This window comes from Linepithema humile, chromosome 5, assembly GCF_040581485.1.
Source record: "Linepithema humile isolate Giens D197 chromosome 5, Lhum_UNIL_v1.0, whole genome shotgun sequence".
Classification (NCBI taxonomy): Eukaryota; Metazoa; Arthropoda; class Insecta; order Hymenoptera; family Formicidae; genus Linepithema; species Linepithema humile.
In genome coordinates this window covers 30802811-30823167 of record NC_090132.1, presented here as the reverse complement: position 1 = coordinate 30823167, position 20357 = coordinate 30802811, and the positions used below count along the sequence as shown (strand labels likewise).

The 20357-nt window shown below is 39.9% G+C and overlaps 1 protein-coding gene across 17 annotated transcripts in view; it reads left to right on the top strand.

Annotated features, from left to right (window-relative positions):
* Positions 1-20357, top strand: part of mbl (muscleblind) — a 363403-nt gene that overhangs the window by 240695 nt on the left and 102351 nt on the right. Inside the window, exon 3 of one of the 17 annotated variants that reach the window (XM_067355305.1) lies at positions 12244-12282. The exons of the other annotated variants lie outside the window; for them this stretch is intronic. Coding sequence (XP_067211406.1) covers positions 12244-12267 — 24 coding nt within the window. The 3' untranslated portion in view covers positions 12268-12282. Of the gene's footprint in view, positions 1-12243; positions 12283-20357 lie in introns of those variants that run through there. 17 annotated transcript variants of the gene reach the window in all.

The following is a 20357-nucleotide window of genomic DNA, read 5'->3' as shown; positions in this document are numbered from 1 at the left end:
CCCCGCACGTAACTCCGGGAGAAACACGGCGGCGGTACACTCTCCACACGGATGCGACTTCGTCTAATACACCGGCACTCCCGTACATGTATACGAACTTTGTTTCTTCCCCCGGGACCAATATACGTGTATCGTTCTCCACGATAAGAGGCCACGAGCAGCGAGGAGAGATGTCTTGATTTCTCTCACCGAATTTTCTCTCTTTATTTCTCTCTCTCTCTCTCTCTCTCTCTCTCTTTCTCTCTCTCCCTCTCTCACTTCTTTTTTCTCCTGCTTCCCCCTTTTCACTGCGATTTTCGTTTCCGGACAGCTAATCAGCCGACGACGACGCGGTACGATTACCGAAATGGACCTGACGGGTCCGGGACGTTTAACCAAGGCAGTAAGCAGCCGGCGACCGGGCCGGCAATTCGAGGTGCTGCCTTTCGGCAGCTCCGAGGAAAGGAGAATCGAGAGTCGAGACTCGCCTCCTGGCATTTCTGATGTGGCCATCGGTGCAGGCCATGAATCTTTCATGCGTCAATCGTTCCTCGTCCTTTACCTCCCTAGGTACCCACGTCCTCCTTTTTCCTCTCTCTTTCTTTCTCTATTCCTTTTCCTTCTGCACACTCAAACTGCCTTTCGCTGCTCTCTGTGAAAATCCCTGCGAGCTGACGCTTCGAGTTATCAGTCAGCAGAATCTGTCAATCGTTGGGATAACGTATTCCAGCCGGTACCACTACCGCAGCGATTCTCGCGATTCTCGCCATCTATTTCTTATTCTTCTTGCATTCAGTGTCTCCCCTTTTGCTTCGCGTTTGGCTTTTTCACCCAGCTTGTCTCGTATTTTTATGGTCTCGGACCTTCCGTACCTCGCGCGTTCATAGGCGAATCGAAATTTAATGAGAATCAATACATAAAGCCGATTTCCGACTATTTCTTCCGTCAATTTAATCCCCTTTTCTGTAATCCATGTTGTACCACGCGAGACAAGGTAATTTTATTAGTTTTGCGTACAAAGTAATTTTATTGGTAACAGATTTTGCATTGTATTTCGAGATCCGCTATTACCAAAAAAAGCTTTTACAATGCATCTTGCGTCATTTTTAATGTAGAGAAATATAAATAGAAAACTCTTTTCTAAAAGGAGGGAAAAATTAGAAGTGTAATAGAGATTTATAAGCAAAGCGCTTCTTGCCTTCCGATCTCGACCTCTGCTTTTCAATTTAAACTAATGGATTCGAGTTGAATTATTTGTTTGCGAAACCCGAGAAGTCGGCCAACATAAACATTGACGTAATTACTTAAATTGCTAACTATTTTAAGCGAGTACGAGCAATAACAGCGTTGTAATTTTTGCCGAGTGGCGCTTAATTTGTAGATTTTTAAAACGTCGGAGATGGCAAAAAAATTCTTGCCCGTACACGTGCAAAGAAACCAACGGTCTGTAAAAGTCTATTTCTGTTTGCCAATGCGTCGCGAATTTGTTGCTTCAATAACGGAAGTGCAACGTCTCGCTGACTTTTGAATTATTCAGACGTTATCGACTGTTACGTTTTACATTGCCACTTACTCCGACGTCGTAATGGAAAAAATGGCGGGCATTCCATGCCGACGGTGGAAGTCGGATAAAAATCACTCTCAATTAAACATCACGCTTTACTCCAGTCCGTACTTGACCTCGCAAGCTGTCGACGACTCGTAAAAGCGGAACCAGCGCTTTTGTCGATCGCATATAATTAAAATATTTACATAAACTCATCTGCATAATCGCGACATTACAATTTATAATGTCACTCATAATTTATGATATTTATTCGTGTATTGCCGTCTGTTGTGGAGCGAGCGGATTAATATTAATAACGAAGCATCATGAAGCACGGTGTGCGAGTCGAAATAATACGACGGCGAAACGTTTAATCGAGCTGCGTCGAATATTTATCAATTAGTTCGCAATTCATCCGACGAATCTTGAGTACATCGATTCTTCCGCGCTTAATCCTCTTCATGAAGATCGAAGACTCCCTCAGCGTCATGCCTATAGCGACATCGCCTTCGACTCGGGTTCTCGTTCGCGCATCTATTTTCGTTTCCTCGCATCAATCTCATTACGCTTCGCGACGTTGAGAATAAGAACGGGGGGACCCCGTCATTCTCGCGAGAATGTAATATGGATCTGGTCCTAGAACGAGTCTAATCGCAATTCCGCGGAGCGCACGAGACACCGACTTGAAATCCGATTCGAATTCGCAGAGGGTGACGGGCGTGGGGGGGGGGCAAGCGGGGGCAAAAACGAGGGATGGTCGGCCCCAAGGCTCATCGTTCATTCATGGGGCATTTACTCAGTATCCCCGTAAAGCCGGCCTCCTCTCGTCTCCGTCTTTCTCTTTCCCCTTGACGGCACACCGGCAGCTTCTTGCGCCTCCTTACATCATTCTCTTGTCCGCCGGAATGGATCGGGATCAGGCAGATATAATATCTTCCTCGAGGATTCATTTTCGAGCGCCGCTGACCACGGCCGTGTCGTGCCGTGCCGCGCCGCGCCGCGCCGCGCCGGAACCTCGGCGGCGTGACAACTGCAATTCGTCTTGCGTGAAGTATCGTTCACGAGGCCATTACTCTTGAATTCGGAAGTCTAGTAAACGAATCCTGCTATTGTTTCGCTGACCGTGCCGTCCGAGATTCGTGTCGGACACTTACGCGTTTCGGTGTCAGGCATTTAGCGTTCATGTTATGAAATTATCACTCAGCCGCCGCAATTCATCTTGCGTCCGCAACGTCGTATATCATACGAAATCAGTCTGTTTTGTTCAAAATGCTCACGTGTGGAAACATTAATCCTTGAATATAATGTGTGACCGATTAGCAACAAAGTTGTCTTCAATTTACGTTAAATATTTGGCGGAAGGGAAATTGTTGTTGGCGGTCAAAATTTTTTCTTCGATAAAAATTTGAATTTTTGTAGAAATTCCAAGCATTTCGTATTTACCGGCACTCGGTTGAAAGCTTCACTTCACTTTGTCTTTACTAAAAAGAATTTAGCGCAGATACATTACAACTCTTTTGCGATAAATCAGAATCTTTATATCTTACGTCTCGTGACTGATACTTTTTATCGTGGCTTTCTTAACAGCTCGCTGTGGGATTTTAGTGCCTGCAGTGATGGCAGAACAGGTAGGTGTAATATATTCCTGGAGGATTCATTTTCCAACGTGGCTGACCGCGGTCGTCCGCTCTCTCTCTCTGCAGGAACTTTGGCCACGTAACAACTGCAATTCGTCTTGCGTGAAACATCGCACCGCGTCGTACTGAATAGTTAGCCACCGGATTCGGGAAACCTTAAACGCGAAATTTGCAAAATGCCATTCCGCCGTTTCCCATTTCTTATTTTTTCCACCTTCACAAAAACCGGGACAGTTTGACATATGCTCGCGTCGGGAATTAATCCGCTTTAATTAGGTCTCTTCACATACGGAAATTGCTGAAATAATTATTGCAGAATACTTTACGCGAGGGAAATGGGATAATGAAGTAATTAACTCGACCGTGTCAACAACGAGATATTAATACGATGTATTTTGCGGCCGCCGGAAACATATTTAATTGCAAATTGGCAATAGCTTTGAATGTGAAATAACGAAACACTTCGATTTCAAACTTTGTCAGTAATGGGAATAAAATTAGTTTATTCCACAGCGATATGTTCACAAAAAAACAAGAGTTTTTTCATTCTTTCTGCATTATAATAATTAAAAATTTTTGTTTTTCTAAAAATACATTCCGCTTATTTTGCAAATAAAATATTAAATTATTAAAATAAAACATTAAGTTATTAAAATACGGTCTGTGTAATTTCTTTTTGTTCTTCGTCATTCCGTCGTTTATACGTTTTTTTTTTCATATATTTTTTCATAGATAAATCGAATTGATATTTTATACGGTTAACTCTTTTTAACTTTTTTTTGCATCGCATTTCTACGTTGTGAAAAATATCGAGATCAACTGGATGTAATATTTTCCTTCGGGAATCCTCTCCGGGGCAAACTTGCCGCAGTCGGTACGGCGCGCTCGAACTTCCAACGCGTGACAACTGCAATTTATCTTTCTGACCCGAAATTTCGTGGCTCATTATTTACAACTGTATCTGTGCGCGGAATGAAATTCGATAAATGGTCAGTGAGGTAACGGTGAGGTAACAATTTATCATAATCACGCGGTAGTAATATTTATTTACGCATCGCGCATCGTTTAGCGATCGATAATTTGAGCTGAAACTTCGATATGCAAATACTAATTATCTTATGGTACGAAACAAAAACTAATTATGTGATAATAATGATTAATGATTTCATCAATAACTACTTATAAAGCATTGTACGATATAAATTGGGAAAATTTATGTAAGTTTGAGAGTATCGAAATTTTAGGAATGTCGATTGAATATCTGTGGTAGCTTATCAATTACAGATATCTTTTGTGATTACGATTTGATAATAAATGTCGAATTCATGGCTCGATCTTGGGATAGAAAAATTGTTCTCAATACATATGCGAGACTCGTTACCGTGAAACGCGAAAAGGTTTCTTCGACTTATCGATGAAACTATTCGACGAGGGAATGGAATTGGTAGTTGTCGCAAAGTGTTATAGTTTCCAGGAATGCGGTTCGATTTAACTTACGCTTATCCTTTGAAACAAATCTATTTTAAGCTCTCTCATGTTTTCGCGTACTTTTGTATAATATTGTCATTAATTTACATTATTTTATCATGATTTTATATGAGAAAACTCTTTAATTTGAAATAATCATAGTTCTCTTTTCTTTTACAATCGTCAGAGTAGAGTTTGGTGAATGAGAAAATAAGTTGATTAAATATATACTATAGTATACATTTATAGTATATACTTATATACATTTATATATACATTTTTATGACAGACTTTCGAATAAGACAAATTTATAAACTTTTTTGTCTTTTATAGTTTATGATTTTTAAATTATTGGTAACTTGGTGATTTTATTAACGAATCAATTTATTAATAATCTGTGAAAGGGAATAAGAAACTATGTGTAGAAGGAAATGTGGAAAATCTAAACACTTTGCTGCTTTCTCCTTCAGATTCTAAAAGAGCGAGTGCCGATTCTGTTAAATAAGCAAAACAGAAAATTAATTCTATTCATTATAATGCTGCGGCACCAATCGTCAAGAAGCGCAATAACAGTAATGTACTAATTGCCGTTTTTCTTTGCCGCGGTAGCCGAAGGTAGCGAAGTAGGAAACTAAATCTTTGTGACTCAATTATTGGATCCTCATACCACGACCGGCGATAGTCGGAGGACGATATGAAACCTGGAAAGTGCAGTTCTCCCTCCCGTCACCCTCATTGCAGCTGGGGTGACCGCGCAGTGAAACGGTACTCAGATCGAAGGTTATTATAAATTCCAATCATAGAGTCCGATCGATAAGCCGCGAAGCTTCAAAGAAAATTATAAGTTGCGCATCGTGGCTCGCAGGACGGCGGTGGAGGAAGGGGATTGAGAGCCACACGGCGAGGTTGAGAATGAGATAGATCGGAGGACAGGGATGGGTTGGACCGGATCGTAAAGCCATGAAAGCGCCTCCAACAGGGCGGCATTGCTGGCAGCTTTTAAAGTTAATAAATTCGTCGGCTTGCTTTACTCTTTCGAGCGCTTTCTCCCTCATCGACTCTGTCTCTCTTCCCTTCTCTCTCTTCCGTCGTCGTCTTCACCCTCATTTTTATCGGAGAAGCATGGGAGCGAGAAATTTAAACTTAGTTCGAAGAACAGGAGAACAAGCTGACCGAATTTAATAATAACCCCCCACCCATAATAAATCAAGCTTATATTTAGTGTTGCGTCCTCCTGTATTAACCATTTCGGACGAGTACCACCACCAGCTTTTGCCCTTGAGAGAAGCGAGTAAAACTTCACCGCAGCTCGATTGTGGAGAAGCTTACGTAAATGGCGCACGGAGGTGTAATCTTGCGCTCCAAGTTATCGAGCGCGGTATTGTTCAACATATTGCGTTATGCTTATGCGCTCGCTGTCATTACGCCGTATACATTTCCGTGATTCATTAAGTTAATTAATGCGTGTTAGATAGCAGCGGAGCTGCTCTGATTTCTCCTCCTATTCATACGTTGCGCGCGTCTGGCTAAATATTTTGTTTGCATCGGCTCGCAATGGAAAATCGCGCGTTGATCAAACATCACGTGCATTGTTGTGTCATGATAGTTATAAAATGTATCTTATACGCGAAGCTTTTAATTAGGTCTCCCGTGCATGTTTCGACATTTTTTTATTTCGTTATTTATTTAGAGATTGCGTAAATATCGCGACAAATTTATGACATCGTATGCCAAATTTTTCTATTAAATTATAAATTAGTTTTAAAAATCTCATCATCAATATTGAAACTTTGCAACTTTTCGAAATAAATAAATTTTTGAGGCTATTTATGTTATATTTTGCTCGCTTCTTACTCTATTTTTTGTGATATAAATTGTATCACAAATGCGCAATTTCTCGTTTTTGACACTTTCCTTTCAACACGTCGAAAAACTTGGCCGCTAACAAACCACACCCCGTTCCGGGTATCCAACCCGGAAGGACCATCAGGTGACCCTAGTCGGGCTCCCTCGCTCTTTGTTATACGATTATTGCCATAATACCCAGGTGGACTTGCCCTTGGTAATCGTAGCCGAACCCCATCCGCCCACTCTTGTATGCCACTTGTAAATCGCATTCGTGGAACGCGTTATACGTCCCCATTCCATGGAAGCCATTGCCCCAGGACAGAATATTTAATGCACATGTGAGAAAACGCGCACATTGATTACCTGGAAAAATCTTTGTTCACGTTCACATGCACCGCGAAACTTTTTAATGATACGAATAACTTGGCTAACGACAAGTTAACAAGTCGTTTCAGTTGTAAACGTATTGTCACAGAAAAACTTGGTTATTCTAATTAATTATTTATTCAAAACTATTAAATATTTGGAATCGGTGTTATCGCTTAAAGCACAATATTTTCTTTATTTTTATATTTTGTATATAAAATATTTGGTGAATATAAAGATTTTTGATTTTTGGAAAATGTCATTAAAAGAGATTGATTTCGATATGACACATAATTTTCAGGCATACACGTATACAATCAGCCCGTATTTAAACTCGAATTAATTAATACCTCTAAATGCAAAAGCAATTTACTGGCCGAAAATTTTAATCAGGAGACTCTTGTAAGCGAGAGATCTCTGTGAAAATCATATGGTTTATATGAAACTTGACAAAAGCGTGGAATGCAATTTTCCCTTGCTTTACGATTGTCAACGTGATGCCTCAAAGTTTCGCTGACCACTTTCTTCAATGCCTCGACGGAACGATGCCTGTAATATTAACACGATGGCTGTTTTAATATTAATTTGCAGTTTCCTGACGATACATAACGATGATAGGTGTTATTGTACATATCTTTTTAATAACTTGCCGTCGAGGTACGACGTGGCGAGACCGTACTATGTCAAACGTCGACGCGGCGCCGTATGAAAGTCAAAGTGTAATCGTAAGAAAGTATCATATCGTGGGTATACGTATCGGACGCTGGCGTAAAGAAATATTCCAGGTTATATTTCAATCCGCCGGAGTACCCACTTTATGTACCTACGTCTCATCCGACCGGGGACCACGGATGGATAACCGATGGGACGATGGCGGCGGGAGAAGGGATGGAAAGGGCGGCGGAGGCGATATTTTATAGGTACCGGCTTTTATTGCGCGAGACTTTTAGGACATCTCTTAAGGGACGCGTGTTTGTAGTATTATTGGTAATGCGGGACGTCATCTCGGGTACATCATAAGACTTCATCATAGTAAAGTCTTAAGAATCGTTCGTGAAGACCCAAATAGGGAGGTTTTTAAAAGCCAGTTAGGAAGTTTTTATGTTCAATTTTAGAAATCAGGAGCTTAAGTACAAAAAAGTAAAAGTGATAACCTTCATACGGAATACAGAATTCTTAATTTTAATAAGTATTTGAGATCAATTATTAAATTAATATTAATATTATAATTTTTAGACGAAAGTTTTTAGTGTACAGATTGGATGATCAAATGCATTGGATTTTATCTGATTATTCCTGAAACTGACTTCCAGTATTTTGAAAAATGGCATTTCTTTAGACTCTAAATGGCGTATTTCGATTGGTAGATTTCGGTTGTAGATTCTATTTCTCGCAAACGTCGTGCGCTTTAACGACGTTTTGAATAACGTGAAAAATTTTCACAAACAATTTTATTAACCGCACTACGTCAAGCATACATGAACGCGATAAATAATGGATCGATAATTTTTCATTAATTCTAGCAATAATTCAGCACGCTTTTACGCGTTATGAAACAAATCTGATATCGATTTATTATTTAGAGAATCGAATACTTTTCGTTGCATCGTAGAACTTGTCGAGACGAACAGTATAAAGTGAAAGCGTTATTGTTGTGGGAAAGTCGGATGATGGTGTTTCAGCTCAACAACTATTTGCAGCGATCTAAAGCGTGTAATAAATCCTAGGCTGCTCCACGCGCCGCGTACTGCTCCCGAAATTACTCATTATTACGTGCATCCACTCGCTCTTGTTGGCGCTCATAAGAGCCGCAAATTTCGTGGGGTTGTTCCAGTCACGGTTAACTCGCGTATATAAAAACACAATTTGCCGGTAGAGCGAGAACTGCAACGGGAAATACTGTTCTAGAATCCAATTAGTTATAGTTATCTTTCATTATCAAATGTTATATTGATTATTATTAATTTTTAAAAACTTTTAATAAGAATGCAAAAGTTAAATTTGTTAAGAACGTACTTGATAAATTTATAAATTAACATTGCGAATTTTACATACAAATTATTGTATTAAATTATATACATAATTTTGAATATCGCGTTTTGTAACACTATATCATTTCCACCAACTTTCGTCATAATTGCAATGACTATATTGAGACTATATACAATATCACTCGTTATTGTAAACAAAACTCAGTCGTCTTCAGACGGAGACGATCGTCTACCTCTCGCAACGACGGAGAATGTAACGAGGGAGAACAGCAGCGGAAGCGACGGAAGAAAGACACGGAGAATCAGTCGAGGAAGGCGAAACGGAGAAGCGCAGGATCGAACTCTTTCGCTGATGCATTAACCGCAGCCGGTGTAACGAAGTATTATTCGGGCTGGCGGGCGGCGCGATGGCTGTTCTTTGCAAACTTTGAATCAGATTTTAATTAAACGAAATTGCGAAATGATATTTCACTATCAGTTATACGCGTAGACATCGGTCTACGGCAGTAGTCAGGTGTCCGTGCGAAATTAAGTTTGATTCGCTTTCTTTCTCTCGGCAGCTGCGGCAGCCAGGCATAATTTCCATCATAAGTTCGCGTATTGCTGTTTCTGGCAAACTTCGGGATAGAATCACGAGGCCGCAATATCATGCGGAAGATGATCAACGTCGGAACGGAGAGGGCAATCGGTTTCGATAAATACTTTATCAGAGAATTATTCTCGTCTTTCTTTCGTTTTAACCTATATACTGCGCAGCTGAGATTTCCCCAGTAATTAGATGAGAAAATGATCGGATGATTAAAAAAGTTTAACTAAAGAAAATTATAGATGCGTAAAAGCTTTTTATTAATCTTATTAAAAGAATATGGAGCATTTTTAATAAACTAGTCTTCGTTCACGAATGACATAGTAGACTGTTTTTAATATTCTATAAGCAATTATTTTTGAAAAAGAAAAAGAAAGAAGATTATGAAAATTGAAGAAAGAATTATAAAGAAAGAATAATGCATTGGCTTAGATCGGTATGATAAAATTTTATTCCGGTTATTGCGATAAATGAGAACAATACTGATAAAATGTAATTTTTGTAACGTGCGCAAAATATTCAATCATGAAAATGTCCTTCCAAAATTATTGTAGCAGATTGGATTGGCTCATTCTCCATCCATTTGTATTAATAAAATAAATCGCATAATGTTTTACGATCAATTCCGTAATGGGGCAAATGGGATCGTTTGAAACTGCAACGTAGGCAAACAGGTGTTTTGCTCAATGCTATTTAGCTTGATTCAGTACGCTTTCTCGTAGCTGTAACATCGAAGAGCGCGCGCACGCGCCCACCTGATTCCCGATGTAACTCCACGTTTCGAGTTTCCACCAAAACTTTGTATCAGATTTGTGGAAACGATATAATGGCTTATTACATGCGCCATTGAACTATACGCTATCAGCGCGGTCTGCATTCGAGCATATTATTTCGATGTGCAATTCAAAACGCCACAAGCGGGTTAGTCCTTTTGCACGTCCATGCTTTCGAATCTGCTTTGCGTGTTACCGAACAATACGCAACATTGCTTATCTCGATAGTAGAATTCTAACAGAATTGAAAATGTCAGGGTTGGGGATCGGAAATATCGTAATAATAAATCGTCGTGTCGTATGCGATCGAAAGCGCCGATACCGAATATCCGCCTTGCATCGGTATTCTTCGGTAATACGCGCTAAATCGTCGCGGAGCAACGGATCGTTAAGCCGATGTCACTCGGGCATTCAGGCGCGATTCAACGCGTCTCCTTGCAGCTGCAACCAAGCCGGGTGCAGCGGCTGCCATAATTTCCATTGCGACACTTCGTTTCGCCGTCGCCACCCGCCATACTAATGGCCATGCGCTCGCGCCTCCGAGAGCTGCTGGCACGAGTTGGTGCCAGAGGTGAGGCGACCCTTTAAAAAACGGAGGAAACGGTTTACGACCCTAAAAATGTTTTATTCATGCCGCGTAGAAACTCCCACCCGTTTCACTAAACGCGCACACCGTCAACGTCGTATCAAACTTCAACTATAAGCCTGGCTGAACTCGAGTTTTCCGAAATGCGCCGGGCATGTGAAACTAAGGTCGTGGGCGGGCTGACCCTCTCGGCGTGTATCTCTCTCACGTTTCGCTTCGATATATCGTGCGCGAGCTCGCGACTACGGTCGGCGAATGTATTTTTCTCCTCCCGCCTCGTCTTGTTTGCTTGCTTAGCCGATAAACGCTCGAGCAGCTTTGTGATATTTCTAGAGTTTCTCTAGTTTTGCGATTTTCTCTGCGTCCTCGGAACTTTTGTGCGCGTGTCCGTATCTATGATGTCATCGGAAATTTTTTCAATGGATAGTTAGTTACACTCTGCTGCATATGTCTCTATTATTTTTCTTTTCAAGGTTCACGTTAGCACAGGCAAGTGACTTTAGTCGACTGTGTGCGGATAAGCTTGCAAAGTGCTGCATAATATATAACTCGTGCTATTTATGTGGAGGCTATTTCTTGCTTACGCATTAATTTCTAACATATTAAAAATTTGATTAAATTTATTGATTTATGGTAACGGTTAAATTTAAAAAAATAATAGTAGCCATCAATATCGTTTTATTTTGTACATTAATTGTATATAATAACGAAGAATAAATTTTGAAAACCAACTTGCATGTTTAATAAGATATTCACAAATTAATTACGTTACATCGAGTAATATTATCGTCGGGTACGACACAGCAAGCCGTATAGCAACCTCTTTACTTTCTTAACGAGGCGCAGGATATAACGATGATTTATACACATACACAGGACACGTTGCCAAGTGCGCCGGGGCTTAACATAATGTGGCGTTGGGGGATTTAAATAATTAGCATAATAAGGTGAGCGCGAGGGTACGTGGTCGACATCTCCTCGCGTGCCTCATTCGAAGACGGGCTCGGGGAACGGGGGGATCCCCGTGGTTGAAGGGGACTCCAATTTCAAACCTGAGCATCGTGGCTGTCGAGGCGGCCCAGAAAGGATGGTCCGAGCCAACCGGCTCTTAGCAACCCCCATCTCGTATTACTAATTAATTATTTACAAGTTTACTCCGCGTTACACGAAAATTTACGCTGTTCACCTCCGGCCACGTTCTCGTCCGTCCTTACTTTCATGCGTTGATTTTGATCTTGAGTAGCTTTTTTTTATTTTCTACGAGTTGACTCCTCGATGAGCTTGCGTAAACATTTAAATGCTAAATTATGTTGTTTTTAAAAGGCGCACGTCTTAGTCACGTATGTGTCTATAAGTCGATATATTGTATTCTCTCTGTATTGCAATTTATTCATTTGTTCATATTAATTGTAACGTTGTGCTAAAATATATGTAATATTTATTTGCCATTTTTTTCTGTTTCAGGTAAGCACGGTGTATACTTTGTAGAGAAACAATTCCTTTGGAACTTCCCCCTTGTTTAACAATGACTCAACGGAAAGTAAGTTAATCACTTCCGAAATTTGTGTATTACACAACTCGCTCGATCACGCTTTCCCACGGAATAGATAAATCCTTTTTCCGGTTGATGGAGCGTCGCGTTGCACGATGTTGTCCCATCAGAATGGGAAACGCTCAGCAAGAGACAGCGGAACTGAAAGTTGCACGGCAGTCAGCGAAAGCGAATTTGGCCCCTCTGCCGTTGGATATTCCAGCCATGTTCGTTAATTACCGCGAAGTAACATGGCGTGAGTAATAATAGTTTTGCGACTCCCGCGAACGGATGGCAGGGGAGAGGGGTTGAGGGATCGGGGTCGGGGCCAACAATAGCGAAGTTAATTAGCTCCCTTGTCATTTTGTAGGAAATAGGGAAAAACTAGCCAACTATAAATCACTTCGTACACACTGATAAAAAGATTCGTCGGTCTGCGTCGCGCTTCCGAGTGCGGGTATGCAGAGCAATGAGCTCGCATAGCGGAACTTACTCATCGGTCGAAGGGTTCTATCGGATCGCGGATTTTTCGCTACACGGAGAATATACAAAAGGTTCGAAAAATGACGATGGATATTTCAGGGATATATTCTGTGATGGATGTACGCCACTAAACGGAAGACATAATAGACGCTCTCTCAAAAATTTTAACTGCAGATATTTTCGTCTCAAGAAATGTAAAATATTCCTATTTTTATTTTTAATATTTTTATAAATATTAATTCTTTTTTACGATGTATTTATAACATTTATACATTTGTAATAATTAACAATATACTGTTGACAGCTTTGCTTTTCGATTTTGTTATATCTGAAAGGATTAATTATATCTCGCGAAAAACATTATTCTTTTTATGTAACTTTCTTAATAACGGAAACCTGAAGCAAGAGCGCGTGACTACGGTCTATTCAATATTATCTACTATGTTTGTCATAAACCGTGCGGAATCAGTCATAAACCATGCGGAATCAGTCATAAACTTTTACCTATCTCGCTTTGCTTGTCGCAAGGACATTGGCTCACTTTTGGGTCACGTCGACATTGCGCGCGACCGCTCAATAAAGAATGAACGTTTTTAATTATGCGTTTATCTTTATAATCGTGTTCTAACAAGAAATATGTTTAAATATTTACTTCACACTCTGAAACGAAGGATTTTGTGGATTTTTTTTACGTCTATACATAAAATTAAAAATTCACAGTAGCAATATGTCTTTTTTTGAAATATTTCAATATTTCTTCTTAAATGCTATTTGCCTAATAATAGAAAACATGCACTTTAGGAAAGAATTAATTGTGACATTAACACTATTGCAAGTTATTAAAAATTTATTATATATTTATACTTTAAAATGTCTCATATATACTTTCAGTTTTATACACGTTCAATTTTTTAATCGAAAAATGTCGTTTAACTCTTTATTTGTCCCAATACGGGATCCAATTATGTCCAGACTTACAAGCTTCGATGGGTGTTCAGCCGGTAGCAACGGCATTTGGCACGAACGGTGGCTTCTTCTTCTTCTTTGTCTCGAACTTTGTCGTCGGATCCCAGACCGCAGGGAAGTACTTTTGCCGAAGCGTGACGTCATTTATTTCTCTCCACCATCGCGAGAGACCGAGCTACCCTCCGACATTCCGGAGAGTCGCGAGGGTGTGCCGGATATAACCGTACCATTCTTGGATTAATAACGTTAGCGCCTCTAAAAAGATCTTAACGTTAAGGTTTCGCACGTCGTGATGCGAAAGAGTATTCGGATGCTTGACGAAAATTGGGAGGCACTCTTTTCAAGCGCCTTTATCTCCACGAATACCTAATGCGAAGTGGGACAGGGGAGACTGTTTACTTCTTTTATTAGCGAGGAGTCGAAAGTTTCGTGCTCTATGTGCGTTATCCATCTGATCGAGTTTTCTAGATACTCGCGTCATTCTTTTCAATTCCGTGGAAACTTTTCGTCGCAAACGTTCATGCTTGCGAACTAACGTTTCGACAGCTGAGCTTTAGTTGAAATATTGAAACTAAAAAATAACACAAAGAAGCAATAATTTTATAAACAAAATGCTGTAAAGAATTAGAATAATTTAAATTATCTGCACCGTATATATTTTTTTATACATTCTAAATTTTTATACTTTTTTAATTATTCTTATTTCTTCTGTATATTTTGTGGAAATTGTTTATTAACGTTAACTTACAACTTTGTTGAAAATACAATGGCAAAGATCTTTTAAACGAATTATAATACGCAACGCTGCTAATATCGTTTCGTCATAAAACAGCGACACACTAAGGATGTGTAAATGTATAAAAGCATATTTGTTTGCCTCGCGGTCGCAGTTTATCGTTTGCTCATTCGCCAGGATTACGAAACGTAACCACGCACATGACGCGAATTCAAAAGTTTCATCACGGTTGCACGGCTATTGGCGTTATTGTGCCTCTGGCGGTGCGGAAGATTCGAGAGGCGAAGTCATTCGGCTCACGAAAGTAGCCATTCTCAGATTAATAACGTCTGCCGACGAACAAAGATCTTACCGCCGACAGTTTTCTCGCGCGCATCGGCACAAAGGAGAAGGACGACCTCGGTTACCTCGGGGAAAATTGGGTCCGACCCATTGGTGCCTATGGCTGGAATATCCGTTGGTCTCACAGAATACAAAATGACCATCGTCATCACCATCACTATTATTACAACAACGACATCCACATCGGATTGTAGCGACTTGAGATGGAGCCGTGTGTTTACTCGCTACGTAGAAAGTCAAAAAGCTCTTCAGCTTAATAACATTGCCTTTTCTCTTCCACCCACGTACTCGTTTTCCGCTTCTCATCCTTCTGACCTTTTTCTCGCTCCTATCTCGTCGTGCACACGGGTGCGCCAGTCACCGCGTATTAGTGCATGTGACAGTGCGCTCGCGTTCAAGATATTGGAGCGACGAAGAGAGCGAGTGGAGAAAACGAGGCGGAGACGACGAAGCAAGGTCCCTTCGCGTGGAGACTGGAGTACAAGGATGAGGTGGGGTATAAATGTTAGGGTACCCCCGTCCCTTACGGACGTGGCAAACGCGTGTTATGTGCCTGACATTTAAATATCGTAGCCGACGCCGGAGACGCCGGGGCGGCTTTACTATCGATTGCAATTGCAGATAGGACTGTTGGTCTACCCCCTTCGTTTTCACTCCCTTATTGCTCATGTTGCGAGCGACCCTCGCGCAGAAAGAGGGCTCCAAAATTATCCCATTTCGAAAAATGTATGATTATGTTGCTCCGTAATCAGGCGCGCCGAGAAAACGGTTTACACTGCTACACATACGAAAGTTATGATATTAGCGGGCGTAGCACACTGCAATATTCTAGCAATATTCTACAAATGAAAAGACAATTATTTATTTATTTAAATATTTATGACTGTGATGACACGTACGTAATTAGAATTACAGTTAAACTTTACTATTTTTTATTATTCGGATTTTTTTTCTCGCTTCTTTTCTTACTTTGTTCTCTATATGACAAGTTTTTTTCACTATGTAACCACGTTAAAATAAGAAAACGAGTAAAGAATAAAATCTATTATCTATTAATATTAAAATTTATTGCGTATCTGAAGAAAGGAACTTTGAGTGTATTTGCATATAATGCATTTAATTAACGTCTTAAAATGTCTTGTTTTCTTGCTGTAGAATATTTAAGTATATATTTTATATCCCGGCGGGGAGAAATATATATTAAATCCGATTTACGATTTATGATCTCCTCAACTTGCTTTACATGACACAGCATATTATTGCCCTAAAGCTCTGGCAAATGTACTTTCTTTCGAATAAAAGAGTAGAATTATATAATACAAGTAAAATTTTTCTCTATTTTGACATATAAAACATTAATTTTATTATCGTAATTTTTCTTTCTCTTACAATTTTATAAAAGAACGGTAGAAATTTTATTTCGAGCTCTCCTTGTATTAGTATGCGTGAAAACTGGCGTGTGTATAACAGTAACTCTTTCTAATTATTTATTTTGATTAATATATCGCTATTCTGTTTGAAGATTCAAATTACTTGCATTGCGAGGTTTAAATCAAAGATTTAAGGAAATATCAGTTCCCCGGGCATTGGATGTAATGGTTTTGTCGTAATAAGACCAAGTTCAGAGATTTACGAACGTAGAAATAAAAGGGTATTCGAACGCCGCTACAGTTTGCGGCATACCGGATATCGAACATGACGCCAGAAGTAACACGCGACTGGTACGGTACCACCTGCATTGGTACTGAGAGAACGGAACTTTCGGGCAGGAATTGCTTTCCGAAAAGGGGTTGAGCAGGGCGGTGAGGGTGTTAGTATCGAGCCACCCCTTGATCGTTGGGTATCGCGAGATTACCGGCGGAATAGTCGGTAATTTCGTCAGCCGACGAATTTTGTAAACGAATCTAAAACTTGCTTAACTTTCCAACGGCATCTATCACTCCGTAACACTTTTTACCAACCTTCTTCCACCACCGAGCGATTTGCGCGAATTGCAAGTTCGTATCTCGACGCAAAGTTTTGATTTCGAACTCACCAGGCTTCGATCTGTGAATCGGTCACGATTATCATCGATTAAGATAGTGTTTCGCTCTCGAACTTTGCTCAAATCTTCTCACAAAGGTATTGCCGATCAATTAAATTGCTTTTGCTAGCATCACTAAAATCATGTCTTTTTATCTAACTTTTGTCGTTAGTTTTAATGGCGGGGCGTAAGATTAGGTACATGAAGAGTTTACCAGAAGTGACCACTCTGATTTCTCTGCCTCTAGTAATTCCTTTAATTTTATTGTGATATTTTGTTTTTATTTCTTACAATAATTATCTAAATTTAGAAATTTCTTGTTTTTTCTTTCTTTTTCTATATTTTACTATAATAAATTATGCGTTGAAAAGGAAATACATTACGTTGCAAATGACAAATACTATTGCTGGAGTGCTCAATATATATTTTATCAGTCATGATCAGGATAGTCTTCTATTATACATTTATACATTATTGTCTAAAGGGTGATTCGTAGCGCAGCACTTTGTACCGATCTCATAGGATGCGCATGTACGGTTGTTAATGCGACATTAACTGCGGACTAGGCTATCTTCTGCGCGAGGTCCGTCGACAGAAACAATATGCCCGCCCGTTAATAGAGTTTCTATTAAGCGCTAGGATAATCCAAATTCTCGGGATAATACTCTGGCCACAATTTCATTTTCCATTAACGCCGGCGTGGAGATCGATTGCTTTGCGATCATCGGCACTATTATTGTCCCGGCGCCAATAATGGAAGGTATATACCATGATTAACCGTGTTATGTTCAGCTAAATCGGCTTTAATTTAGTAACCATTTTTTTGCCGGCGCGTTTTCCACGCCTTGATAGAAAAGTAATTGTGCGTGAATAAGGGATCGTTGTATCGATGAAACGCAATCTAAATTAATTCTTTAATGAAAGCACTATATCAACGATTATTCCTATAACGTATTTTTATAATAACGGGCAAATCATGATATCGAAATGAAAGAATACGATAAACTCGTGTTAACGATGGGACATTAAATGAAAAAGTTTAATTAACTATTTTTCGCGACAAACTCCCTCGAGAATGAATGAAGCAATTAATGGCACAATGCAATGAGATTCCAACGTCATATTCATCAGGGAGCCATCGTTGATTTTTAGGGCGCGGCAAAATTTTTTCAATTCTCATAATTGCGAGCGATATAACGCTGTCTACCAACGCGCGGGAGCCCGTTATTGCAGCGTTCATTACAATATTTCGACGAGGCGCCACCCAGAACCGCGAAGGGGTACCTAGCATCGCGGCTCGAGATAGCCAGTTTCCAAAGTTAATAAATCATTCCTGTAATTGCCAGTAATTCCTGTAGTTTCCACCACACACCACTTTCCGCCTCAACTTTTCGTATAACTTGGCACAACTTCGACGCGAAGATCGGTACGCCGTTTTCACTCTGCTGTCGAAGCGAGCTTTGCGAGATGAGAAAAGGCGAAGGGGATGTGAAAGAGAGAAAAAATATATATATATATATATATATAACGCGGTCCATTTACGCGGAGGAGTCGACTTATCGACCGACGGCTCAGCCTCCGTATCCTTCTTTATCGCAGTTTACGATCCTGCTTTTCCACGATTCCTATTGCATTATCCTGTTTCACCGTCGAGCTCTATATGTTACATTTCATATATACATCACTTGCACAGCAGCTGGTCGCGCGATAGGTTCTTTGTTAACATTTACAGTGAATTGCGCTAAGTTACATCAACTCAACATGTTTCGTATGGAAATATGATTTATGTTATTTGTGTAATATGTATAAGAAAGGTACAGAAATATATATATTTAACTAAAGTTTAATAAAATGCATATGAATGGAGATATTCTCAGATCTTGTCCAAAATTAGGTTGAAACGTTTTTATAATTTTATTCTGCGTTAATTTATAATATTTTTTTGCGTCTCCCGATATTCGCGTATCCGGTTCATAGTCTTTTTTATTTTAGAGATGGCTGTTTTTAAATGTTTTGCAAGTTTTTTCTCGCAATTTTCATAAGTTTCATGTTAAATATTTTAATAATTAATTTTCAAATATATATAAATATAAAGTTAAAATTTCTTTAAATAAAAATATTCTAAAGTTATGTAAGCAATTATAAGCGACGGTAATCAACGATTTGCGGTGCGGATAGTACGTACTTCGTTTCTCGTCACGGATAAAACGTTGAAGCAGCAGTTTTTTACCGGGCATCCTTTCCTTCTTGCCGGATTTCGCGACTCGCTCGAGGACGGAATTATTCGATGTAAATTGCGAAGAAGCCACGAACGGCCACGAACGCTGTGTCCGGAGAGATCAAACAGTTCTCGTTAAATAAATGCATTCCTCTTTCTCCACGCCAAATCGTCGGATAAAGTGCCGTATTGCGACGCGACCGCCGATCACATTGCGCGCGCCATTCTCGAGTCTCAAGAAATTTTCAATCAAACGTTTGGAATGCCCGAGGCCATCTACATCGAATGCCACGACGAGGAAATAATGCGTGGTCGCGAGGAAGCAGCTCCCGCGTCCCCGTCGCCCTTTATGGCGGCGATGGTTGCCGGTCGGAGGGTTGGCTCGGCGCACGTTCTTGAAGGCACTCTCTTATCCGTGACATACCAATAATGGATGCGGGATTAAAGGGCCGCCAGGTTCGCGGATTCGACTCTGGTATACGCAGTGCAGACATATTTGATTTACGAGCTTGCTCGCATTTCTGGATTCTTTTCCACGTCAACCGTTCGGGATATAAAGCACGGGATGGGCTCCATTTTTGTTTATTCTGGAATTCTACCAAGGAGTTTTACTCGCGGACTGCGTCGACTTGACTTCGAGTCCGTTTTATTCCTTTCTCTTTCTCGCTCCGCTGCTTTAGCGTTTCTTATTCCTATCTTATTTCCCTAGACTCGAGACGAAACGACGCAGTTAGATGAATAAAGGACAGGAGGACAGTAGTGTGTACAAAATGGTCCACCTTTATCGCGTCAAATTTTAACAATAGATTCTCTGACAAATCCAGAGGATTTATCTGATTATTAATCGATATGATAAGTGATTGCTTTTTTACTTTGCTTTTTTTATAATAAATATTTTACCAGTCAAGTGTTAACTCAAATTTGTTCGAAACTATAGTTTATTAGAAATCAACATTCTACATTAAACATAACAACTTTGCTATATTTAAGAATTTTAATTAAATAAAGTTTTTTTGGGTTTAATATATTAATATTGTAATAATATATCTTGTAAGATATCAGGTATCTTTATTACAGCAGATTATTCGATTTATTGCGAGATTGTATAATTTTACGAGTACTTTCTTTTATTCGCTTTACGTTTCTTCCGTTGAATTTGTGAAGGCTGGACACGATATTGCGCGTACAATCTTCCAAGACTTCCTAGCCATACGATGCGAGTATCCGCATACTGTTCATTCACTTTGAAACTCCACTTGACATTCGCTTCCTCGCATCA